Genomic DNA, 27,243 nt, shown 5'->3' on the forward strand with positions numbered 1-27,243 from the left:
TTCCATTTGGTTTTAAATTCCAAGTATTTCTTTTCACTTCTCTGATGAGAAATTAAGTAGCCTGTCCCAAGAAAAATGTACATCATGTCTTTTGCTTCCCTATGAGTCAGCATCGACACGCGCAATGTATGGGCAGAAAAAGATTTGCTGAAGACTCTCTGACATGCTTCAGATTATGACAACTGATGTGGAAGGAGAGCAGTTAGTTGCCTTTAAAACACATAAGGCTTCATGGATCATAAAAGCAAAATCTATATCTGTACCTGAAACATGACTGCTGCTGTCCAAAAGGTACATGAGCCAACTTGTACCGTGATAGCAAAAGCACCTGATAGAGTTGGTTTATGGAGTTTTGGCCCTCTAATTCTTCAGAACTATGGAAAGGATGGAAAGATAATGACATGCATTTTTGAGGCCTGCATCAAAATGCTTATTGGCAGCTATACAAAGTGATTTTGAGCATTTCTGTTCTTGTTAAATGTATTGTTTGGTATTTCAGGTTGAAAGAGGTGTTTCTTCAGGTGCTTATTTACAATAAAGATTGTTTTGGAGAATAAGCAAGATTTTATGTGCCTTTTGTGAAAGCAGTGTCACAGCCACTAGGAGGAATAATTCAACATCAATTTATTTCAATGCTGTTATTTAGCACTATTAAATTTAAATGATTCTTTTTCTCTAGATCATTTTCTTTTTGCCAGAATATTTTCCCCTTTTTAGAAGTCAGAAGGTATTATACAGTGGGAGTGACTTGACCTGGGCAAGAGCTAGCAATTGTTGAAGGCAACAGACTGCATCCCACATTTCCCATCCCCCTGTGGAATGAAGGGGTGACATTGAGCCTGGGAGAAAAGAAGGAGTATGGGAAAAATGGCTTACTTTTTCTGTTTCTCACAGCCCAAGACTACAAATATATAAAATCAGGCTCAGGCTTATGTAACTTGCTCATGTAGGGTCTTAGAAAGGAGAAGTTAGTTATTAATTAGATGTTTCATTTTTATGTTGCATGCATATCCCATATCCTGTCATATCTTTGCAGACGCACAGTAGCAACTTCAAAGGACTGTTTGCCTGTGCTGCTTTGAACCTGCATTCTGTTATTCTGCACACCTCACAAACATCATCAAAAAACTTTCTAATGTTATTAAGTTTGTGCACGACTAGGAGTAGAAAAAAGAAACCACAGAAATCTTATGTGCAGATTGTTGTAATCTAGTATGTTAAATTTTATATGTAAATCTAATATGTTAAAATGCAACATATATGGAGCATATTTTGGAATGGATAAATTCAGATGTGTAATGTGTTTCTACATCAAGTCAGGGTCTTGCATCAAGTGGAAGTGTTCTTTCATATTTATATAGTTTTCTCCTCGTTTATTAAGTAAGTATGCTCTGAGGATTAGGAGTATACCCTCCTCAATTTATATGTGGCTTTAGTACTAGTTCATCCTTAGTTCTAGTCAGATTTATTTATACATATAAAACTTACAAAATGCTGAACTCCCTCTGCTTTTTCTTCATTCCAGTATTTAGGAGCACATTATGCTTCTACATATAGTACTTGTGGTGAATTTTGGAAAAGAGCTCTACCAACCCTTCCCACAAAGGAAAGATTAAGTGGTTCAGGAAATTGCAGGTCTCAAAAATTCTTCCTTGACTAAATGAATCAACCACGGGCATTTACCACTGTCAGAAAATTAGGTCACGGATAGTATAAGCCAATTTTCTGCGGAAGTCTGCTCAGGAATTAGTTAATTTTACATTTGCTGCTTTCTTTAAGTTGTAGTGGCAATGATAAAATGTCTATGCTCAACAGTGGCTTCAGCCTTTGAATCTCTAGGATGATTTAAAATGACTTTGTGTTTCTATTCAAGTTATTCCAATGCATGACTAGAGTTCTCATTAGAATGATCTTCATGCAAGGCCTGCCTGCTTCCCAGCTATCATCCACCTCCTGCTTTCCATTTTTGTCTAAAGTAAAGCTGCATCTGCCAAACACTTGGAAATACGTTCTGTGGTTACTAATTACCTGGGCTGATTTACTTAGTTATGTGTTCCAGCACAATTAAGTGCTTTATTTTCCTATTGTATCTGCCTCATTATTAGTTATAATGGTGACATTCATACTGTAAATGGGATGAAAGCATGAAAGAGAAACTGTGTGCAAAGATAAGACCATTGTACAAGGGATGAATAAGTACGGAAGTACTAAGGCCAATTACAATATGTGAATAGAGATCCAAATGTTTTGTTTATATTGTCTTCAAAATATTTTTGAGGAATAGTTTCAAGGTTATAGACCTACCCAAGATTGTGTCAAAATATTTGTGCACATGACCATAGGGATAACAAGTGGCACAAATATTCTATGAAAATATGCGTATTTAAAAAGTCTAAATAAGCATGAGGGAATACTTATTAAGGGAATGACATTTTAGAGGAAGACAGAAATAAATAGAAAACAAAGAAAATACATTTCAAAGACTCTGCATTGGTAGGACTGTTGACTATTCTAAAATGATGAGTAATAGAGTAAAATTGCAGCTACAGTTGTATATTCTGAAAGTTTGGATTTATATATGACTTGTAAATATGTGTCAGTTTTATTTTTTAATTGGTATTTCTCTCTCCTTGTCAATTAGCAGAAGAGAAAAATGGTATTTAGGTATTTAACTGAAAGAATCTTCGCCCCTCCTTAAAGATCATCTAGTTTTGAACCCCATTGCGACAGGTAGGGAGACCTTCCACTGGAATGGGTTGCTCAAAGCCTTACCCAACTTGGCCTTGAATACCTCCAGGGACAGGGCATTTGTAACTTCTCTGGGCAACCTATTTCAGTGCCTCACCACCCTCACAGCAGAAAAATTCCTCCTAATAGCTAATCTAATTCTACCTTCTTACAGCTTAAAACCGTTACACCTCATCCTATCACTGCACTCTCTGATAAAGAGCCCCTCCCCATGTATTGTATTGCAATAATACTAAACAGGAAAAGGGACCTCTTGGGCTTGATAGTAGGAAAACATACTCAATAAGACTGAAGAAGGAAAAGAAAACACAAACTAGCATAAATACTGTTGCAGTGGATACTATCATATACCAGTAAAGAAGTGAATTTATGTGAGATGTCTTCCAAATAGAATTTTTTTCTATTAGAAAGTTTTCAGCCAACTCTAATATTCTTGTTGTTATTAGGGCTTTTGCTGTTGGAATGTACTTCCTTAAATCAGTAGAAAGAGAAAAACAAATACTTCAGCACAAGGCACCAGCTGGTAAACACTTTGAGAGGAGACCTAATATGCAAATATTAGTTTTGAAGATCTATCTATAGCTCAAATCAACTTAAAGACTGTCAGTTTTGACTAGCAAGGCAAAAGCTAAAATAAAAACTCAAGAAAAGCCTCACTCAAGGGCAAAAGGAGTTTTTAGTCAGGCTTTAGGTTTGGGCATCTAAAGAAGTTAGTTTCATTGGTTAGTTGAAGTGGAATTGGCAAACCTAAACAATACAGGTTTATGTGTAGACTCTTTTTTTTGTTTAAAATGACTGGTGTTTCCTGGCATTAAACTGTAGAAAATTTTACTTTGAATAGAACTGCAGCATTACTGTATTCACCATAGAAAACTGTCCTTCCTTGAAGGAAGAAATCCAGTAAGATGTTTTGGGTGAGCACTTCTGATAGAAGCAGCCCACTATTGATCTGAGGATTGTTGATTCAGGGATGAATAGCATAAACTAATGAGACCTGACACTGCATAGAATGTAGCAGAAATGCTGATTTGCTTATAATCATGAAAAAATCCTACCTGTTCCACTCTGTCTGCCTTTTTCTTTTAAAGGTTGTCACCTCTTTTTTTCTGAAACAGTTTCTTACTTTGTGACTCTAGAAATATGAAAGAAAAGGTTAGATTAAATTTTCAAGATGTAATAGTTTGGAAGGAATAGAAAGCATTATGGAGCGTGCATGGTGATAAATGGCTTGTTTTGTTAATGCCACATATCTGCTTTTTGTCCATGACTGGATTTATTCTTCCTTGTGTTCGCTCTGGTTTTACTTCTGTATGAAATCCTGCTTCTCAAAATAATTGTTCCATTGTTCATCTTGGATCTTGTTCTTCTGGTAGCCATCACAGGAATTTCCTGGAAATTTTAGCTCTTGTTTAGTGCACTATGAAATTGGTGGTGGGATTAATTTCTCTCAGATGACCCTTTAATGCTTTGGCAATGCCTAATTCAGCCTGCCAGTCTATTAAATCTTTTCAGAAGTTAATGAAATGGTCTCAATTTATTTTGTTTTATTGTAGGTTTCATATATACTGGAGAAGTTGTGCATCGAATGCTAACAGCTACACAATATATTGCACCCTTAATGGCAAATTTTGACCCCAGTGTGTCAAGAAATTCAACAGTCAGATACTTTGATAATGGTATGTAGAAGTCCTTCACAAATGAATATATCTGTGTCCCTTGGTTCTTCACATTTTCCTAAATAACTATTTTTGAAGGAAAAATCAAATTTTTTTGTTGTTCTTTTTCTAACTCATGCGCCATATAAAGCATGTGGCTAGACATCCATAAACAGTTCTTATTTTAGAACATGGTTAAAGAGTCATGAATGCCTTTTCCAAATTGGACTGCTATCTTCTGGCTGTTAAAGTACATAAACTCAAATTAGGAATGTATTTTATCAGTTTTAAAAGGAAAAATCTGTCTTCCATAACAGTAAAGGTTCCTGTTACTTGAAAAGAAAATGAAAATAACGTTCTTGGAATGCAATAGCAAGAATACACAGAAGCAGGGTAGGTAAAAGTTTAATAATCCTGTCAATGACTTAAGTGTGCATGGAGTCCCAGGATTGGAATCCAATACACTCATCTACACCACAAGTTCTGAGCAGTCCCTTGTACTAAAGATTGAAAGGGTAAAAGGCAAACTGCAGTGTTAAACATGAAGCTCTGTAAGATGTTTCAAAGGCCTTGAACGTGTGGATATTTGTCTCATGAAGTCAGTTATAATCAATATTTTGAAAACAACCTTTGTGATTAAAAGGCATCTGGTGCATTACCTCAGGCCTGTAGTAATCAAATACAATGCCAGTGATGGCCTATTCTGAATTTAAAACTTAGAGAGTTTAGTATCACAACTTAATGTTATGAAATCTATGATTGTTTTAAATCTTCCTGGATAACCCTGTGCCATTCTATGTATATTTATTCACAGTGAATTTAAGAACAAATTATGAACATGTCGAAACATCTGTCACATTTCTGACTAGGTGTGTTATTTTTTTATTCTTTGTATCAGGGATCAAAATGCATCCTATAACCTTTGCACCTGGTCATAATCTTTCCTTTCAATCAAGTCATTACTGGCAGCACTTATTGGTTACAAATCCAGTAAATTAGACTTACATGAGAAAATCCTACTCCTTGCATGATTTTTCAAACAGAAAAAATATTTTCATTTCGTAAGTTGACATTATGGCCTGAGATTTGTCATCTTTAATGAAAGATTCTGAGGATTTGGGGAAAGACATTACTAATTCTCATAGTATTCCTGACTTCCAGTCTGCGTACCAAGTCTATCAGTCTGTATCACACTGCTTTTATGACAATATTGAATATTTCTTTGAGATTTTGGATCCTTCTTCATGTGTAAGGCATGATAATCTTTTGGACCTCCTGTGTTTTAGGACAAAGAATTTGCTTTCTTACCCTAAATAAAAAGGAACTGAGCAAATTATATCTTCAGCTCCTTATTTTTTATCAATCAGTATTTTATTCCTGTGAGTAAGTGTGCTGCTTTAGAGTAGGATCTGTAATGAGCAAGCACAGAGTGTAGTGACCCATCAAAGTCTCACTCATGCAGCTAACTGCAAGGTGCACACAAATCTGCATAAAGGCCCTGGGAATAAGAAGGATGTTTTGCAGACAGCTGACTTCCACTTCAGACTAGGATTCCGAGATGCACATAGACCTGAGGTACTCAAAAGCTGACTATAAGAAGTTCTGGCTAGTTTTTCTCCAATAATTTTTAAAGTTCCCTTAAATTCCTTTAAAATTAAATTTAACACAATCAAATAAATATTCAGAAAGCAATTAATGAATATGGTCACAAAAGGAAAAAAAGCACTGTGTGCAAAATTAATAAGCTTTACTATACTTACAAAAGGCACGAGACGGTAATGTGGTGGACTTAGTACAGTATGCACCAAAAATTTGCTTGCTCTTAGTTTTATGACATCCTCTGCCAAGATGAAGGTAATGAAAGTTACTACACAGAACAAAAGGTGTTTCAGCAATATATTAAAAATGCATTGAACTGGATGGATACTGATTCACCTTGAAAGCTCCAGGAGGAAACACAAGTGTTGTGAATCAGAGCACATGATTCTCATTAGTGCTGAAGAGAGAAGTATGTTGAGGAAGGCATATAAAGATGAAGAAGTCATTTTCACAGAAGTCAAAACACAGTTTTGGTGATAAGTGCCTTTCAGCCAAGCTGCTTGAATGTGTCTATAACCCACACCATCTGTAAAACATGCTTGTAGGGTATGCGATTCGATTGGGGTACATTTTTAGTGTGGTAAGTGGATATTCAGCCAGAGAACTCACATGAATATTAACGAGCCTCTTGCAACTAAATCTCTGCACACCAGATTCAGTATTTACCCTGTCTATGAATTCTTAGTGATTTTCATTTAAACTACATTTATTTATTGCCAACACCTAATATTTTTCAGCTTGCAGAGCCTCAGCAAGGGCTTGCACCATGCAGAAAAAAGAATTGATGCTATTTATATTAATGCATAGTTAATGGAAGAATCTGAATTCCTCAAACAATAACTTTTACTAAACAGGCAATGCTATTAGCACTTCACATTTTAAAGTTATCAGGGTATATACATGTAATGTAAAAAAAGCTACTGTAAAGCAGTGGTTGTGGCAGCGCACCTGAACTCCGAATGCTAAATCATACCTTTAAGGATTATTGGCTCCTTGTGTAATTCAAAGTGAGTTAGCTGACCACGCTTGCTTTAGCAAAATTTTGCGAGAGTGGTTGAGGTACTTATTTGTGGCACAGTGGCGTCTACCTTTAAGAGGATTTGGGTTGCAACTTGTGCTTGTAATATGTTTGGCATTTCAAGATGCTGGGCTGAAAGTTGCTAAAAAGAGGCAAATCACTGTTCTTGTTTCAAGTAACTGTAGTTAAGTACTTTTCCTACAGTCAGTTAATATTTTTCTCACATTTTTTTTTCCCCTTTGCCTCTCTACCCCCACTCTGGGGTTCACAGGCACAGCACTAGTTGTCCAGTGGGACCATGTCCATCTGCAGGATAATTACAACCTGGGCAGTTTCACTTTTCAGGCCACCCTTCTCAATGATGGGCGTATCATTTTCGGCTACAAAGAAGTAAGTTTGGTCTGAAAATTGTCATTTCAGTAGACAAATTACATTATACCTGCCAGAAATTTCCCTAAATTTGGGGGTGGGAAGTGTGTGTAAAGTTCAGCTATATAAAATCATTTAATTATGTTACTTATAAGATCTCTATTTTGCTGAAAAGAACCTTTTATTGGTAAAGTGATGCTCATGTGATGGACTTGAAAACCATCAGCAGGGCTCAAATGCACTACTCCTGGATTTCAACTGGCCTTTTTTGGCTGGTCATAAGTATTGAGTATTTAGTAAATTCTTGATTGTTTAGTAAATTGCTCTTGGGTTTCGAAACATAGAGTCCAATTTGCTCGATTAGTTCAACTAGTCTGGGCCTGTTTGAAAATACTCTAGAATCAATGGCTAGTATTAAGAGGTCTCCTTCTTCCTGCAGCTATTATTTCTTGGCAACTGACGTGTTATAAAGTTCATATATTTCAAATAAGGAATAGCTGGGTTTTATCTCTAGCTCTGTGAGATTTTCCATCTGTTTGGTGATAACACTGGTTAGACTGAGGCCATTTGGTTTGCCTTCATAGCACCAATATGTTGTTGCCTTGGAAGGGCACTTCTGCTTTCTGCAAGTATTTCAGAATTTCAGTTGTTACTTCAGGTTATTATTTTGGGTTGGGTTTTTTTGCTAGAATTGCTACAGTCCTGGAGCCTCCAGTTTAATTTTATGCAAATGAGAATCAGAGGGTAGGTAAACTCAAGTTTTTGGGTGCAAAGTACAATTTATTTCCTTTTTTGGTTACTTTAATCTCAGTTTGGCATACAAAATGTAACTCTCTGTTATCCTCCTTGTATTGAAAAAATGTAATCAGTAACAATTTATTGTTCAAACTTGGAGAAATCTGTGTTCTCTTCTTTCTCTGCTACAGACCACTTGTGAGCCATCAGGCTCATTTTCCAGGCCTGTACTGAGTCTTGCACCTAAATGAAGCTGAAATAATAGTACCCATCTCCCCTTCATTAGAAAGCCGATGAGGATCTCGGTTATTGTACAAGCTGCCATCGTATCTTCAGCTAAGATAGATGTCTTTGCACCTTGCAAACAGGATTGCTGCAGGATACTGTCACTGGATTAGTTTTGTAAACAGAAGAAACTTCTGGTCCAACATGCCTGGCTTTCCTTATCTTACAAAAGACATGCTGATGCAAGGACTGCTTTGGGTTTCTGGATGTATGTACAGGCTAGCAGTCTTTGTCTATTAAAATGCAGTTTATTTGGACTCCGGTTGCATGAAAGCTTTGTGCCACTTAGCACAGTGAAGCCTGTACTTGATCAAAGGAGTGTGCACCAAAGTATTTTTAATCTCCTATTGGTGAAACATTCTTTTAAACAAAGTCTTTTTAGAGACTACAGAAAAGGTCCTGTCTCTAAGACCCAGAGAAGACAGGAGGGACACTACCTCAGTTTTAATTTTAAAATAAATATGACAAGAACTAGATATGCATTCTGACATTAAAATGGTGACATTTTCAGGAGACTTCTATTCTTGGATATGTGATGCTCTGTCCTATCTGTTACTGTCCAGCCCAATGCAAACTGAATCTAATATGGGTGATTGAAGCTGTTGTTCTAAATTGATAAGTGTCTTGCATTCATTTTGCATAAATGTAAATGATGATGCCGACTGCTGGGCAGTGGAAAACTTTATTCATTTAGGAAGACAGGAGAAAATGGGCCACCTCATCAATCACATGTGATTACCTGGAATTGCTTGCAACTGTGTCATTTAATCTGTGGATAAACAAGTTATATGCTATGATGGCGTAGGCTGCTTGCTTTCACTGCATTACTGGAAGATTCCTCCAGAACCACACTGTTTTTGTGGGGAAGAATTATTACTCTTCTTTTCATTAATCCTGAGACAGAAAGAATTGGAATTTACAGACAGGAAAAATTCAGGGTTTACCTACTGCTGAATCTTTGAAATCCCCAGTCATGAGTTATTCTTGTCCTGAATGAAATTACCAAACATCACTTTAGGTCTATGGCACATAGGTAAGGAAAGAGACTTTCTAAAGTGGTACTATCAACATACTAGTGCTCTGTAAACCTTTTGACAAAAGATTGATATAAAATCATAGAATGCTACAGCTAGTGTTTTCCATTGAGAATTTCTTGCAGAATGGATTTGGAGGCTGAAATTTCCAGAAGACTACACTCTTTATTTGCAAGTTGCCTTACTTCATTAAAACTACCTCAGTTTTTCACCTAAATGAGTAAAACTGAATAAATTTTCCAGTCAGTGATCAGCCACAAGTTGTCTGAAAAGAAAAACTGAGACACTTGTAAATTTAAACGTGTTTCTAGTGCTTATAAGTCTAGCTAGGAATTTATTTACTTTCCAGTGCTGAATCCATTGCTTTCTGAAGAAGTCCGTTTTTCTAGAATCGTTTATTTTGCTGGTGAGTCACGTTGCCAGGAGCCCCATTAACTACAGTAAGATTGCTTGTGTGAGTGCTCACTAGCACGAGTAAAAGTTGCACAAGAAGATTTCTACCATCTTTTTGGTGACATTTTGTTTTAGCATCACAGTTCATCAAAAATGACAGTGATGTATGACAAATCTGCCACATCTTCATTGCATTGTCCTTGAAAGTCTCCAGGCTGAAACACCAGGTAAGAAATGCAGCAGAGAGTTTGAACGTAACTTTATAAAGCATCCCACGAGGGCTCTGTGTTAGTGACACCAGGCACTGATCTTGAAGAATATACTTTTAAAATCACTGTGATTATACATTTAAGGGAGGTACAAATAGGGAATTTTATGCCTAAAGCACTTCATGTAAATTTTGCCATTTATTTCTTATTTATTCAAATCATTTGAGAGTCTCCTTCTCATATCCTTCCTGCTTCCACATCAAGTTTGCTACCTGATAAACCTAGTATTGACCACCAGGTTTGGGTCTTGGCTGGAGTTTGCTGAGTATCAAAGGAGTTATTCTGTCCAATCTTCTGCGTTCTGTCATTTGCCCAATAAGAAACAGTCTGGAATTTACAATTGTTATCCAGAATCCAGAATAGTTTCTGAAAAAAATTTAGGAAAGGAGCTGAGCCACCAGGATAGTGAAACCTTGCAACATCAGAATATCTTTCAAGAGAGTTAATGGGTAGTAGAAGGAGCTGTACAGCCAGATTTTCAACATCTAAAAACAGTTTGAAATACAGCGAGGTCCTATAGCAAGTCAAATATTTATTTATTTGCCAATTTACTTTATTTACAATGCATACAACTTCCATTTCAAATATAACTTTGCTTACACCAGCTGTTAGTATTCTGACAAATGGTCAGTACATCAGGTAACATCAGTTGGGAGGAAAATTTTACTGGTGCACATCTACTACATGTCCAATATATTACAATGCAAACTAGCCAACAGAACAGTAATAAAGATCTGCAAATGCATGCTTTTTTTATGTATTAGTAGTTAATACAAAGGGCCACAAAGATGATCAGAGAGCTGGAGCACTTCCCATATGATGAGAGGCTAAGAGAGTTAGGGTTGTTCAACCCAGAGAAGGCTCCAGGGAGACCTTATAGCGACCTTCCTTCCACTACTTAAAGAGGGTCTAGAGAAAAGCTGAGGAAGGTCTCTTTACCAGGGAGTGCAGTGATAAGACAAGGCGTAACAGTTTTAAGCTGGAAGAGGGGAGATGTAGATTAGATGTTAGGAAGAAATATTTTTACTGTGAGGGTGGTGAGGCACTGGAAGAGGTGGCCCAGAGAAATAATGAGTATCGCATCCCTGGAGGTGTTCAAGACCAGGTTGAATGAGTGAGCAACCTAGTCTAGCGGAAGGTGTCCCTGCCTCTGGCAGGGGGTTTGGAACTAGGTGGTTTTTAAGGTCCCTTCTGACCCAAAACATTCTATGATTCTGTGACATGTTCTGAATTTGACAGAATTTCAATTCTAAAGAACTTTACTTCTTTTTGAAGAAAATAACTGTTCTAGAGAGTTTGGTTTTTTTTCCCGTTAGTGCTTATAGCTAATGTTCCTTAGTGTAACATTTGGTTTCTTTTTCTGTTTATGATTTGTATAAGACAAATTTGGCAAAGGTACCGAAGGCTTTATTAATGGGTTAGGACATTTTTCTCAATTTCATTGGCTTGAAGGCTTTCTTGTTCATTTAAATAGTAATGACTCTCTATTTAGGTAGTCACCCAGAAACAATTCTTAAAGTTGATATACTAGTTCAGATTGCCCAATATGTGAAGTCGGAAAATAACTGTTAGAGACTTGAAGTACAACTCCTGTGAAAGGAGCACTTAGATAAAATTGATGCTTCTGCTATGTGAGGTGGAAAATATTCTGTTTTCAGTAAAAAGACTCCAAACCTCATGTAAAAACATTGTGACTGGAATTATTTTAGTTAAAATCCATCCTCCAAATGTAGTGCCATGAAACTCCTGCCATCCATCAACAACCACTTGCACATTCATAGCTTACTGTTAAACCATTTAACACATGAGCCTGTCATGTCATATCTTGCCATTCAGGTGAGAAATTCAGAACACTAACTTGCTGCATATGTTTTGCTGTAATTTTCAGTAAACTGTTTTATTGTATAATACAAACCTTCTGTCAAAAGGGCATATTTCCTAATAAACCATTATGTGGAAAATATAAGTTCTTGAAAATGTAGGTGTTAATAATGCTATAGTTTTTCAAAAGAATAAAAGAGGTTTCGTGGGTTGTGGATTCCCCTCTGCTCTGACTGCATTTCTGTATGACTAATTGCTGACACAGTCTGTACATCAGTTTGAAGAGCTGGCTATGCAAACTTAATTTATGTTTTCCTCACATTATGCAAACATTGTTTCTAAACGCTGTTTCTAAAACTTATATCCAAAATTTTGTCTGCTTCTTATCTCTTAAATTCTGCTAGACTTGACCTTACTGCAACTTTTTTTATTTGGTTTAGAAAATGACTCTACAAATTCTTGACTCTCACTAGAACACCCAGCACAAAAGCATGTACTCCTGCAGTAATTTTGGCAAAATCTACTGAGATATTTCTGCTCCAAAATTTTCTGATTTCTGCTGAAGTTTTTGTTTGTATTTTCTGTTCAACTTGGGCACTACCTCCTATTTTAGTACCAGCTATCAGAGTCATTCATATGTTTTATTAAACAGTGAAACTGAAAGTGAATTTCCAGCTCTGAAGCAAGTTGTACAGAAAATAATTTAAAAATAATAAAAATGAAAAACCAAAAGAAACCCCACTTGTGGCAATTGCACTGCAAGAACCCATCATTCCTTCCCACCCCCACTTCCCTCTCCCCCAAAAAAGAGAGAGGAGTTAGTTTGCTATTATCATAATCTTTTAGGGAAAGATGCAGATTGTTCAATTATTCATAAATTCAGAAGAAACATGTGAAAAGGCTCTAGAATTAAGATAAAAGCACTAATGCTCAACTCAAATACCAGAAGTCGTGCCATTAATTGGCATGTATACAATACTGAATCCTCATACATTGGACATGTAACCAGCTTTTCACTTTGGCATTTTTCTGCTGTTAGAAAAATACTGACCAATGGCGTCATTTTAGTAGTTTTACAGAAGTAAAGCCAGGGCAGACTATTACATTAACTAGGACCATGTATCTGAGTTTCTTACGCTTGATCAAGTTTCATCTGTCTTCAGTCTAGTAATTTCTGTTTAACTGAAGGCCAGCATTGAAAAATATGATATCTACTTGTGTTTTGAAAGCAGCAATGGATAGAGGATCATAATTTTCCTTGGCAGTTTATCCCAGTGGTTAGTAAAATTCAATCATAGAAACGTGCTTTATTCTACTTTGCAGATATCTGCCTGCAGCTTCTGGTTATATCTTTCTGTGCTAGATGAAAAAACCCTTTAGCCTCTCAGTTATTTCTCCCCATGGCAGTACTTGTTTATGGTAATCCAGCCAATTTTCCATTTTCCCTTTGAGAAGCCAAACAGAGCTCTTTAGTTCTTCAGTTAATGGCATTTGAGGACAGCAGAAGTTTTCAAATTATATGCCTCTTTTATAAAAATCTTCCTTGTACTAAGTTTTCAGCATCTTTTTAAGAAATAGGCCCTCCCAAACTTTGTGTAATGTTTCAGTCATGATCTAATGTGCAGGTATAATTAAAATAGCTGTGATGTCCCTTCTGACAGCTGGAGTTCTTCATCCACTACAACCCTGAGATTCCTTCAAAAACTGCTAGTTCCTAGAACAAGGGTCCAAACCTCTACTTTGCAGTCTTTGTTCTCTGAGTTATAATTTTGCAATTTTTGCAATGTCTAACTTTGCTAATTAATCCAGGCATTTACTTACTTTTACTTTGTCAGTGTCATCTGCAGAAGTGCTAGGCAGTAAATTTATGTTTTCTTCCCTGTCTTTGACAAAACCTTTGATACTAGGTCTGATGTCTGGAGAAGCAATATATTCTGTAAAGAGACTGTCAGTCTAAGCTGCATCTTTAGTAATGGCTGCTGTTTGTAATCAGGCAGTCTAGTTAACTATATTAATATTGTAAAAATGCTACATATCACTAAGTCAAACAGTTTGCAGAATTCTAAAGCTATTACATCTATACAAGTATCAGATGAAGCTGCAATTTTCCTCAAAGAATGAAATAAAATTTGACACCTATTTTCATACAATCATGTTGTCTAGCATCAATATCTCAGTTATGAAAAGATGGACTGGTCTATGGCTATCAAAGGTTTTTTATTTCTTTCTCTAGATATTGACAAGTGAGAATCTGTTATTTTCCACATTTTCCACATCATTAATCATTTTCCTGCTATTCTGAGACGTATTAAACACGAGTATTGTTATGCCAGAACTCTCTTCAGATGGCTCTTCAGTTTTCAGTGCAAGTTAACTGATCCATAAGCTTTTGAAAAGTTCATAAAGAGTTCATGGACCTTCACAGTCTATGTGATCAACAGTAGATAAGAGGTGGTGCCTCCTTCTCCTTGTCTCATACTAGCACATCATCCCACTTTTTCTTCACCTGTGGAAAATAAATTAGTGAAAATTACTGCTCTTTTTTGTGTCATCATTAAGAATTGTTCCACCTCAAAGTGTTGGTGTGAACACTGTTATATAAGAAGCAAAGCAAACCAGAAGGAAATAAGATTAAAAAGTCACTTCGATCTTCAGTAAATCCCTAGTCATATTATTCTGTATTGTATAATGTATTTAGTCTGAAACCCTCTGCCATGGGCAAGGACACCTCCCACTAGATCAGCCTGCTCAAGGCCTCATCCAACCTGGCCTTGAACACTTCCAGGAAGGGTTCACAGCTTCCCTGGGCAACCTGTTCCAGTGTCTCACCACCCTTATCATGAAGAATGTCTTCATAATGTCTAGTCTAAATCCTCTCCTGTCCAATTTATAGCCATTCCTGCTAGTCCTATCACTACATACTGTTGTAAAAAGTCCCTCCCCAGCTTTCTTGTGTGCCCCCTTCAAAAGGCTGCTATAAGGTCTCCTTGGAGCCTTCTCTTCTCCAACTCTGTCAGTCTGACCTCATAGCAGAGGTGCTCCATTCCTCTGGTCATCTCTGTAGCCCTTCTCTGGACTCAATCCAACAATTCTGTATCCTTCTTATGTTGAGGATTCCAGAACTGGACACAATAATCCAGGTGGAGTCTGATAAGAGCAGAGTGGAGGGGCAGAATCAGCCCCCTCGACCTGCTGGCCACGCTTCTTTTAATGCAGCCCTGGATACAGTTGGGCTTAAGGGCTGCAAGCATGTATTGTCAGCTCATGTCGAGCTTCTCGTCAATGACCACCTCCAAGTCCTTCTCTGCAGGGCAGCTTTCAATCGCATCATTACCCATCCTATACTGCAACCACAGATTGCCTCGACCCAGGTGTAGGACCTTGCACTTGGCCTTGTTGAACCTCATGAAGTTCACACAGGCACACTTCTCCAGCTTGTCCGGGTCCCTCTGAATGACATCCTTTCCTTCTGGTATGACAACTGCACCACTCAGCTTGGTGTCATCTGCAAACTTGCTGAGGGTGCACTTGATCTCACTGTCTGTATCGTTAATGAAGGTGCTAAACAGCACTAGTCCTCATACGGATCCCCGAGGGACACCACTTGTCGTGGATCTCCATCTGGACATTGAGCCGTTGGACTTTTAATTTAGACTGCTAAATATTCATTCTGGTTTTTGCTGTTATTTTTTTCTTATTTTCTTAATTATGCAGTATTTTATGCATATTTTCCTGTTTTTGTCTTCCAGATTCCTGTCGCTGTAACACAGATAAGTTCAACCAACCATCCAGTGAAAGTGGGACTCTCAGATGCATTTGTGGTTTTGCACAGGATCCAGCAAATTCCCAGTATGTAGTATTGTAGTGATGCCAATGGTTTGGAGGCTAAGAAATGAGTATAAGCTGATTTCATCAAGGATGATTAGCTGTACAACAAATCACTTAGCTAATTTCAGCTTGTTAATTCAAGTGTAATTTTATTTGCTTGATAATTCCCAGTGTGGCTTTCTCTGTCATTGTTTCTTTTGAGCCGATAAATTAGGTAAATAAAACTAAATGGCCAGCCAAATAATGTAAAATTAAACTGTCAACCAGCACAATTTCATATTCTGTAAGGTACTCTATCTGGATGTCTCCTTATCCATAGTACAGAAGAAACAAGCTGTTCAAAAATATAGTTACGCTGGAAATTCTTGATAATTTAAATTCTGAACTTCAAATTCATATGCAGATTTACCGAGAGAAGAGGACATGTAGTCATTAAATAACATCTTGGGCATACATAGTTGTGGCAACAGTAATGTACGTGACATTTAATTTTCTCTGGCACTAACTATACTTTATATGAGTTGACTGAAAATGAAGAGTAGGAAATCAAGTGCAATTTCCTTAGTGCTTTGTTTTAACGTACTGTGTTCAGAACTGTTTGAAGTTGTTTAGCCATTAGAGAGTATGCTTACTGTGTGCTGGTTTTATTTACAACTTTGGAGCAAATTTACTGTTTCATTTTTGATGATCCCCTAATAGTAGGATATAGATGAAAGGAGCTGTACTTGAAGCAGCCTCCAAGAACGAAGTCCTGGCAAACTCTTCTAAACTGAACCTTGATAAAGGTGTCGTGCAGATAAAACTCACAAGGACTGACATGATCCAGCATCTGTAGATGGGGCTGACACTGAATTTGCAGGTGCCATTGCCTCAGCTTATCCTGTCCCTTCTTCTTCACATTTCAACAGTCTTTGATATGAGGGAGCATAAATACCACATCTTATATACCCTGTCATGGGGAAGATGGAAAATTTCAGTACCATCTGTTGCTTGTTGTGAACTCAGAGTAGTGTAAATGAGGCTGGCATGCCGAGATATTACTTAGAAGATAGATCCTGGAAAAAAAATCTGTTTCTGAAGTACAGTAGTTGTGATGTGCCTATGGTTGCATGGATTGCTTCTGAGTGCTTAGGCACAAATTAATCTAGGCAACTGATATCAGCAATTTGAGTGATGCTTGGATGTGAATGATTTGAATATCTTTGTGAGTCTTCAGTGTGTGAGAGCTCCTAAAATGTATTCAGGTGGAAATTAACTTAATTGACTTGTACAAATGGTTTGTGAGAATAGTCACACAGAAATACAGTGTAAGAGATGGAAGCAGTATTCAGCTGTTTTGGCATTAGGCTTCCATCATCAAACAATAGTAGAGGACTTTTTTAGAGTTACATATTTTTTTATGTAAAATACATGGTATGTAGTAGTCTCTATTGCAGCTCGAATGGTTTCTTTGTAGAAATATTTCAGACATGCACCTTGTTCCACTGCCACTACATAAAGTTGGTTTAAATTAATACACAGTTTCTTACTAATCTTGTAGTTTTAGTATTTCTGTAAACCTTTTGGTCAATGATACTTTCTGCCAAGTGAAGTGACTAATTACCAGAAAACCTGTCTAGTGTTTCATTTTAAACTTAATCTCTTCATTAAGTTACATTAAGGAGTAGCAGATATGAAAACCAGAATGAGGGTAAAGAGTTTCAAAAGTTGCCACTGCCACAACTGTTTTGATAGCATTATTTCTGCATTACTGTATATAATGCACTGCTTTTCTCCTTAACAACTGCTTCTATGGATTGAATGATGGTAATTCAGGATTATTTTTGCTAGTTTGCAGCTTACATTAGAGCTTGTATTAATCAAGAGAACCATCAGTTCGCAGTAGATTTTCCTGAAGCCAAATTGTGCTTTCAGTGAAACAGGTTTATATTAGTACGTACAGGACACATAATAGCACCCTGACAGAACTGGTAAATAATGCTGGTCCATCGAGACCTAGTGTCAGATGCTCTTCAAATGTTCTTGCATTCTTGTTTTTCAGAGGTGCTAAATCAACCATAGCTCTAGTCAATTACTGGAAAAGTGATATAATAGAATTGCTTTATTTGTTAGTTCTTTAAAATGACAAAAGAATATAAATTGCTGTTTGTTTGTTTGTCCCAAAATAAAGGAACAAAAATATCCTCTCAGTTTTTAGAAATGCTAAATGTCACTAGTGCACCCTATATATGCTCACTGTTCTAAAATTTCAGTATAGTAGTTCTAGTTGCATTGAAGAAAATTTGGAAGACTTAGAACTATTATAATTATCAGATTGTTTCAGAAATTCTCTCCAAAACAGTAGTAATAACTTCTTTAATACTTCAGAAAGGTGAATTCTAAAGCCATGCAAAGCTATTTCATTCTGAGGAGAGAAAAAGATGCTTTTTGATCAGTTATTTCATTTCAAAAGTGCATTTTAATGAGTGCTCAAAAGGATCGTCTTGAAGAGCCAAGTGCAAAAAGAAAGGCTTTTCTGAACTTTTTGAAATAGAGGAACTTGAGCATTTCATACCTATTTTTATTAATATACTCCTACATATAAAGGCTTTGCAGTAATACCCCTTTTATCTCTCCCTAAAAGAATACAGGTACCTAGACTTTTTTTAACATATCTTTTGAGAACCACAGCATGGAGATGGGAAATATTTGGTGGGTTGCATTTTGGCTGTTTTCTATTGTTGATATTTTTTCTTGATCTGCTACTGTTGCTTATATATAGCTGCAGACAGGACAATGTCTTTATTTCCAAGCCTATATGTGGTACTATTATGTTAATGCAGATCGGCCACTATTTTGCATTTATATTCATATGTTTATAGATACATATGCCTGTGCATGCTGTAGAGGTGCTTTGAATGACTGGTAATGTGTGAAGGAAATTGAATTTTTGCTTGACACCAAGGTTAACAAGAAAAGCCCTAAATTCTGAGATTTATATGGCAGCAAATTGACAAATTATTTCCCATCCATTAATTTCAGAGGAAAAGTTTCTGCTTCTTCCAGGTAATTCAAATGAAGTGACCCAGGCACTTGAACCCTTCTTCTGATTTGTGTAATAAGTTAGAAGGACCACCCTGATTTCTTCTTCTGCAGACAAACTGAACATTTGTACATGACATGGTTTTCATTTTGTAACAAGGACACTAAGAAGGTTTTGTGAAAGTCTTCCAGTTAGGCAACACATTGTTGGTGAAGACAAAGCTGGAGGACAGCTTTATGTGTTCCTTCAGCAAGACTTCTCCCTTTTTTTTTAGCATCTTTACTGAACCAGAAACCTTGTCCCTGTCCCATTGCATCTACCTTCTCTTCCCTGTTTCCTCATCTTTCATGTTTTTTCTCTTCCTTCCTTGGCATTCTGTTCTTGGTCTTTCTTTCAGCTGTCTACAGTGTACTTTGCTCTCCCCTCTGCAGACTCCTAAGATCTGTCTCTAATTTCATAGCCATCTTCCTTTCCCTTTCTTTCGCTTCCTTTATGGTTTCTACATTTCTTTTCTTTGTTTCAGTGCTCTCTTCCCTTTTGTCTTTCAATTAGCTTTTCCTGCAACTCACTATTGTGTTTTAGCAATGAAAAAGCCCACCGATGAGCTTGCCCAGATTGTGCTTTGTTTTCCATGAAAGCATTAAATACACTAGTAAAGTGAGAGAGTCCCAGAATTGAGGGTTCTACATAGTGAGTTATTAGTCTTGCACTTACAGATAATGGCTACATTTTTCTCCACAATGAGATGTACTTCTCCATGATCTTGGCCTCTACTGTATTAGATACAGCTCTTTTAGGAAATCCATGCCTTGGCAACACAACATTTAATGACACTGAAATCACTCAGCAACACTGTGTACGCAAATAAAATTGCAGCAGAGCTATGTATTAAAAATATTCCAGTTTCAGTGCAATTAATACCACTCAATATGTAGTGTAACTCAAGCATAGAATTAAGTAGCAACTCTGCATGTTATAGCTGTTTGCTGAAGATTTCTCCCCAGTTTGTTTACAGTAGTGAGGCCCCTGAAAGGACCTTAGTGTTGCCTTCCTGAAGGGTAAAAGAAGAGTAGCAGTTTGTGTTGTGATATTTATTGTACAAAGGTGCAGCACCATCTGGAAAATTGTGAAGTCTAACTTGCTGCTGCCTTACTGGTAATGTAATTTACCTCTGTGCAAAGTGGCCCCCAAATTTATCACTCTAAATTCACAGTTTTTATTCTTGCTTTCCACTAGTTCAACTCGTTCCACAGGCTGCTAGTTGTTCCAGCCCTGTATGTTTGTCTGCTGGCCCAGAAGAGTTTTGCCAGGCAGCTGGGTTCCTTGGCAGTCCAATTCAGAAGCAATGAGGAAAAGAGATGGGCATGCTGCCGGTCTTTGGTGGCGTATTAGCACTTCAGGGGCTGGTACAAGGTGATCAAAGTTTAAAATGTTCTCGTTTTAGCCAAAGACTTAACTGGCTGTTGACCAATCTCAGCATTAGGCAGTTCATTGCATAGTGGCTTATGGGAATAAAGCATGCTTTTCACACGTATATCCTGTACTAAGAGCAGCTCAGCTGGCATCAGCAATTGAGGTAAATCTGAAAGCACATGGAGAATTTCGAAGTAAATGATGTGTGGTAGGCACAGAACAGGTTTTTCTACATTGTTCATATTTTTAGAGCCTACTTCACATTTTTTCTTATTCACAGATTATACATTTTTCACGTGAAGCTTCCAGATTATGGAAGTCTTCTTTAGTAACTTTTAAGAGAATGATAAAAGTAATGCAATTAGGGAATGTGAATTTTTATCTAGATTCAGACATGTGTAATGACCAAGAGCAATTGTGGTTGTGGTTTTATTACAGATGTGTTTGATCCCAGTGTCAGTGCCTCAAGAATTAATTAGTTAATCTTGATATGTTTAGCAATATGAAGCTGTTAAAAACAAAGCACAATGATTGATTTGACATTCTAGTTGTCTTACCTTTTGTGGTGATGGCAATCAGACATACAAGGCTGGCAAAATATATCTTTGCATGAAGATTTTTATTTAGCCAGTGATGGTAAATGAAGTCCCTACCAAGCAAAGCCGGGGGCTGCATAGTACAGCATCTGTGCCCCACCCCTCCATATCCCTTATATGTTTCACAAATTGCTTGCAATGTAAGGTGGATATATTTCATAAATTGTTTGCTTCAAATCAATTTCTGTATAATCAAGTGCACCCTCTTACCATTTGTGGTTTCTCTGTCAGCTAGACTTAAAAATGAAAGTGCAGCTGTATGAATACATAAAGCCTTGTTTAGCAAATTTTGCTGGGTATAGGGCTGATCTCAGTTCCCTAGAAATCTTTCAGTAACAAAGATTTTTGTTGACCGTATGATTTAAAAAATCAGACTGACTTGTCCCATATTTTCATATTTCACCAGGCTGCAGGTTTCAGATAAGGAATACTGTATGAGAAAAAGTGATTATGTGATGGAAAAGCACCAGAGAGATTGTGCATCTATTGGACACCTATTTAGAATGGTTTATTACTAGCTACTGACCCTTCAGGTGTGTTATGAAGTCAGTGGTGCTCCTCTGGCATCACTCCATCTCCAGAACACTCTCCCTATTTAGTACATTTAGTTGACTCTGAAAATTCTGTTCCACAGACTATTTATTTGCCATCATTTAGTTTAAAACTGCTGTGATAAAACTACATAAAATGTTTTATCGCACTAGAATCTTGCCCATCTATAATTTACCAATCCATAACTTAGTCCCTTGAAAGTGTTGTTTCAATCGGCCTTCTGACCCACCACGTAATCTCTTTAGGTCACTTAGGAATAGACTTAGCTCAAGTAAGTATTCATGTTATCTTCAGCTTTTTCTCCTGGGACTGTTCCTTTGGCCTTGTATTCAAAGATAGCACATGTACATGTCACAGAAACAAGCCAGAGAACAATTTGGACCATGCTGTAAATAAAACCAAATGTAAAAAAAAAAGAACAGACACTGTTATTGAGAAAAAAGAAGTTCATAATTTATATAATTCAGTTGAAAAGGGTGTTTGTGATACTCAGACCTATAGAAAAGTAAAATATTCTTATGTCTAGGAGAAGAATTTATACCTATTTTCTGAAATTCAGAACCAGAAATGGTAGTTCAAAAATATATATGCATGCAAAAAGTCTTCTTCCTTTTTTCCTTTCTCTGTAATGCTGTTTTTCAGTAAAATACCTGCACATTATGCTCCAGTTTTTGTCTGTAACTGCATCAAATTATTTCACTGTTTCTTATCAAGTTAAAGTGCATACTGAAGGACATGAGCTCGTAAGATCCTTGTGATTCTGTGCTTGTACTTGTTTGTAAAAGAGCTAAATAGACAGCAGAAGTCAAAGAAGTTGAAGTTCCACCTGAGCGAAAGGCAGTGTGTGTCTTGGGTTACAGCAGGAGTGTAGAGACATTGAGGGAGAAAGTGTTGGGGGAGATTATTCATGTTTCTGTTTATCCTCTTGAATTTAGCTTTTCTACCCTGTTTTGTTAAGGGGATTCAGGCTCAGAATTCTGAGAAGTGAGGAAAAAGCGTGTTTTGAGGAGCTAAGAATGTCATGTTTCAAGTTAGACTTTCAAAAGAATCTACACCTGCATTTTTTTACAACCCAGCCATGCAGATAAATTCGAACACTTGTTTCCAACCACCTGCCTGCAAGCGTATACAAAGCTGTTAGAAGGAAACTATGCAAATGCCTCTCTGTGCTTGGGTTTCTTACAGTAGATAAATCCCTTGTATATATACTCACTACCTGTGGTTGGCACAGGCTTCTTCCTGAAGAAGAAAAGATCAAACCTGAATCTACCAGGAAGTGGAATTTAATGGGATCAACCGTCATGATCTGTGCATGATTAAAAATATTGTTTGATAACAGTCTTAATTCTCTTAAAATCACCAGGGTTTAGAAATTTGATGCACTGAGTGAGATAAAAGTGCCTGTGACCTGATTTACTGATTCTCACTGGATTTTTTGAAAACTAGAAGCCCCTTATTTCTTGTAAGACCCTGTGAGGAGTCTGTTAGAAAAGGTTTAGAGTAAACAAGTTTAAAGCATACCAGTCTGTACCACTACTGATGAGATGAAATGGAATTTAGTTTAAATGCCAGCACCCACCATTCTAATTTAAGTATTCATTTGCTTATTTTTTTGGACAGAAGGGTAAAGATTTCTGTGGAAACAAATTACAGCCTTCGGCACTGACAGAGTTCATTTCAAACACATTTCCTGATCACTCTGATTTGGCAGGTGCTTTTATGTGACTTACCATCCTGGGAGCATAAACCTCTCACTGCTGGCAAGAGATTTTCCCCACCCCAGCGTAAGATTAGCTTTGTCCTGAAAACATTTTTTGTCTAATGAGTTTGAAGTACATAGCTAAAGGCTTTTATTGAGGTAAACATTTGGCACATCCGTATACATGGCTTTTAACTAGGCAGAATGATTTTGCAGGTAAAACATAAAACTAGCTCAATTATAGGTGCATTTCACACCAGAAAAACATATTCGCTATCAGGAGATGTGAAGCTATAGCAAAGTCATCTGCAAATAAGTGGCAAGAGGAGCTGCTTTGCAAAGGTGCTGATTTGGAGCTAAATAGGAATATTATTGTTTGAAAGCTACATACAGTCTACCTGTACCTGGGAGCTTACCCACTGAGAGAGGGCAGAGAAGCTGCTTCCTGTGCAGCAATCCTGGCTGATGCAGAAGAGAGTTATCCCACCCAGAGCAACTCTGCTTTTGCCTCCCCACCCCTCCCGAGAGATTCCTGTTTATTCCAACTGACACAAATAGTTCAATGGTTATCTTCTGTATGGTGTTAGAGTCACACATTTGTGCTTTCAGAGGTTGGAGTCTCTATTCGCAGAATGAGCCAAGAGGCACCTTAGCCGTAGGACACCTTAGTGCACTTTCTCTCTTCTCTTAAAAATAAATATTTATTACTTTATTGAATTTAGTTGAGGTTCCATTTTCTGTCTGAAAAAAACAACTTCCCTTCTAGCCAAAGGCTGAGAAAAAACACTTCAGATTCGGGTCTTTGTAATCACTTAGCAACTGCAAAGCCCACATAAGCCCACTTCAAGCTGCACAAACACAGCCTTTATACCAAGCAACAAGGTGTGCCCTATTTCATACATGGCTAGCAACACAGATGACCACATACGGTTGGGTTTGTGGCTGTCTACAATTCCTTTTTTTCTGTTGAATGTAGACTTAGACCAGCCATTAACCAGAGTAATCTCTGTATACAATTCTTTATTCTCTTTGGCATGATTGCACAGGCTGAGTATTTAGCATTGATTTCAATTACTTTAGTGGGCCTTCAAAAAGGATGTAGATTTGAATCTAGCACACCAGGAAATCATCATTATTGTGTCAGACTGGCAGTATAGGCTGTACTTTTAATTTATAAATGTACAAGCTTGCCTGTCTGTATTGCAGCTGTGTACCTAAAATCTCGGATGTTCAAAATACATGATAAGATATTGATCTGGAAACTAAAAATTATGTGATTTTTTTCATACTTACCTTTTGCTTGGGTCTTACAGGTCTTACAGTCATCTGTATGTGCAAAGCCCATAAGAACAGTGCCTTGACTATAGTCAACTTCTGCTTTGAGAAACTTAGTGCAGTCACCTTGTGTAAAGCTTATGCTTAACATTGACTGTTTAAGAAGACTTGTCTTCTTCAATGTTACAATATGAAGAAAAAGTTCTAGTGCATTTGGATGCAAGTTAGCTTGTAGCTAACAAATTTGATTAAGCAATGAAATCAGTTTTGTTTGCACATCTTGACAACCGACAAAGTGAGCATATAAAGTGTTTCTTTCAAGTCTGTAGGCTGAGAAATGTCTTAGGAAAGCAAGCATCTGAAATATACGCAAAAATGTCTGACAGTATACTCTCTAGAATTTCTCCTTAAATAAATGACTAAGATGCTTGAGAGCACACTCAGCATTTTCATAATACTTTACTGGGAATAGGTAGCTATTCTGTCAGCTCTGATAGTGTCTCAACTGAAAAATTCTCTGTCTATATCTTTTATATGGTGTCTGAAGCAAAAAGTATATTCATGAGGAAAATTGGTGTCATGCATATGTTCACTTAAGAAACAATGAGGAATCATTATACTGACTATTTTTCACAGTTTCCAGACTGCAAAACAGTAATGTGTGAATAAATTTTTATTTTTCTTTCCTGGTAGATGTCCGTAGAAGAACAATTTATGAGTACCACAGGGTGGAGCTACAAATGTCAAAGATTACCAATCTCTCAGCTGTTGAAATGATACCTCTTCCAAGTAAGTAAACTATAACACGGGCAGGAGCCAGATTGGGCAAGAGCCCCTTCCCCTTCTCAGCAACACATACACAATTTTATATTTTTTGTTTTATCTGTGGACTTAGAATCATGGACAGATTCATTTATTCTCCCTCCTATTTCCATGTGGACAATACATTATCCAGTGTATCCTTATGTATCTGGAGTTAGTTTGTAGATATATAACTCCTAGTAGGCTTTGAATTAAATCTATGCCAACTAATTTTTTCAGAAGAACGATTATATTGCCTTTAATTTGTTTCCTCAAGAAAAATATAAGAAGTTTTCATGCTTGCAAGGTAAACACAAAATCTTCGGTGTACAGTGCATCACATTGCAAAGGAATATCCCCAAACACATTTTGCAGCTCATCTGCCTTTTGTCCAACGTAAAACTACATCGTTTAGAAATCTCTGGATTTAAACTGTCAGCTGTATTTCTGTGAGAAAAAATGGAAACAGCTGTTTTTCTTTGTTCTAATCCAATTATAGCTCTTGCACACTTTCCTTCCAGTCTTATTATCTGCCCATGTCTGAATGTTAGCAACTACAAGGAACACTGGAGCCAAGGAAGAAAGAGATATAAAGAAATACTGGTATTAAGCGTAAGGATAAAAATTCAGCAATGAAGCTGAATGAACAGATGGGGAAGTGGCAATACATTTACAAATGGAATACAAATAGAATCCTACAGATAAAATGTACCTCTGTGCATACAGCTGTGAAATACATTGTAATAGGCTGAGTCTTATTTTGGACATGTGTGAACCTGTTGAGTTTCTAAATACATACTATCAGAAGATTCATCCTTCTTTTATGTTTTTTATGAGAATAATTTGTCAGACTAATGTAATAATTTGTGTTTCTTTACGTCCCAGCTTGTCTCCAGTTTACCAGCTGTGGTCCCTGTGTCACTGCCCAGATTGGTTTTAACTGCAGCTGGTGCAGTAAACTCCAAAGGTAAAGAAAAAAATTTTTCTTTGTTTCGAGTGATTGTGCTGCTGTGCTCAAAGTAGCACCAAAAACATTGCCCATAGGTTATTCAGTCACTGACCTTCATAGCAAGAATTTAACACCAGTTCTTTGACACAAAATGCAACATCATAATGGATATTTATTATTATTGTGTTTTTCAAACCTAGTGATGAGATTCAGAAATGTTATGTATAAAGTGGACGCATAATGAAAGGAGAAAATTATGTTAGCCATCTAAAACAATGTAATAATCTGATACCATGCTGAAAAACTGATAAATAGTTGATGAACGTGGTACATAATTAGGACCTTCAGGTCACTTTTGTCACGTTTTCTTAAGTTTCAAGACCCTTAGTAAGTCATTTGAGAAGTCACTGTGTTGTCAGTTTGTCTTGCAAAAAAACACTCTTGAGTGGAATTAGTGCTAAATTAAATCATTTCACAGAAAACATATCAAATGTCTTTAAGAGTAAGAATACTTGTAGAAAACTGTTCTAAGCAAGCATGAAGAGATCATGCTTGCTTTAGCCTATATCTTACTTTCAAGCATTTCTTGATTCTATTTCCATTAATAAATGTTGTAGCACTGCTACAACAAGATCTGCTGCTTCAGTTTGAGCAAGGTCTGTTGCTTTCTGCTCAATGTTCTTGTTTCTCTTTGGATAAATTCAATTCTAGCAGGTGAGATTTGAAGAGATGATAAAGTTTAGACCTCTTGTGAAGAATAGGCAAACTGTGAGATCCTTTTGATCTGTAGTTTCTGAAGAACTAAGTTTCCCGAGTTCTGCAATTGTTGGAAAATTTGTTTGGCTCACCGAGGCACAAATTCACTATGGAGAAATAAATGAATTTTATCGTTCATCATTAGCAGGAAGCAGCACCAGGCATGTTGTTGCACTATATTCCCTTTCACCTGTTTGTGACTGCCCTTTCATGATTGGCAAGGGGCAAAATTGGCAAATTGGATGCATTCAGAGAAGCAAACTAAGATTATGCCTCTACACAGGAATTTCAGTAGTTTAAAAACAGTCATAGCATCTGATTTGCATCTATGAAGATGAGTAATATTCAGTCAGGTTTAAGCAAACTGAGAATTCTGTATAGAATCATAAAATAGTTCAGAATGGAAGGATCCACTAGGGGACATTT

General features: G+C 37.0%; 1 protein-coding gene across 1 annotated transcript in view; it reads left to right on the forward strand.

The window, feature by feature from the left end:
- The window catches only part of PLXDC2 (plexin domain containing 2), a 262,550-nt gene that overhangs the window by 184,311 nt on the left and 50,996 nt on the right, over positions 1-27,243 (forward strand). Inside the window, exons 5-9 of the mRNA XM_054058522.1 lie at positions 4,302-4,424; positions 7,292-7,410; positions 15,676-15,775; positions 25,005-25,100; positions 25,998-26,079. Coding sequence (XP_053914497.1) covers positions 4,302-4,424; positions 7,292-7,410; positions 15,676-15,775; positions 25,005-25,100; positions 25,998-26,079 — 520 coding nt within the window. The remainder of the gene's footprint in view (positions 1-4,301; positions 4,425-7,291; positions 7,411-15,675; positions 15,776-25,004; positions 25,101-25,997; positions 26,080-27,243) is intronic.

The sequence above is a fragment of the Cuculus canorus genome, chromosome 2, assembly GCF_017976375.1.
Source record: "Cuculus canorus isolate bCucCan1 chromosome 2, bCucCan1.pri, whole genome shotgun sequence".
NCBI classification, from domain to species: domain Eukaryota; kingdom Metazoa; phylum Chordata; class Aves; order Cuculiformes; family Cuculidae; genus Cuculus; species Cuculus canorus.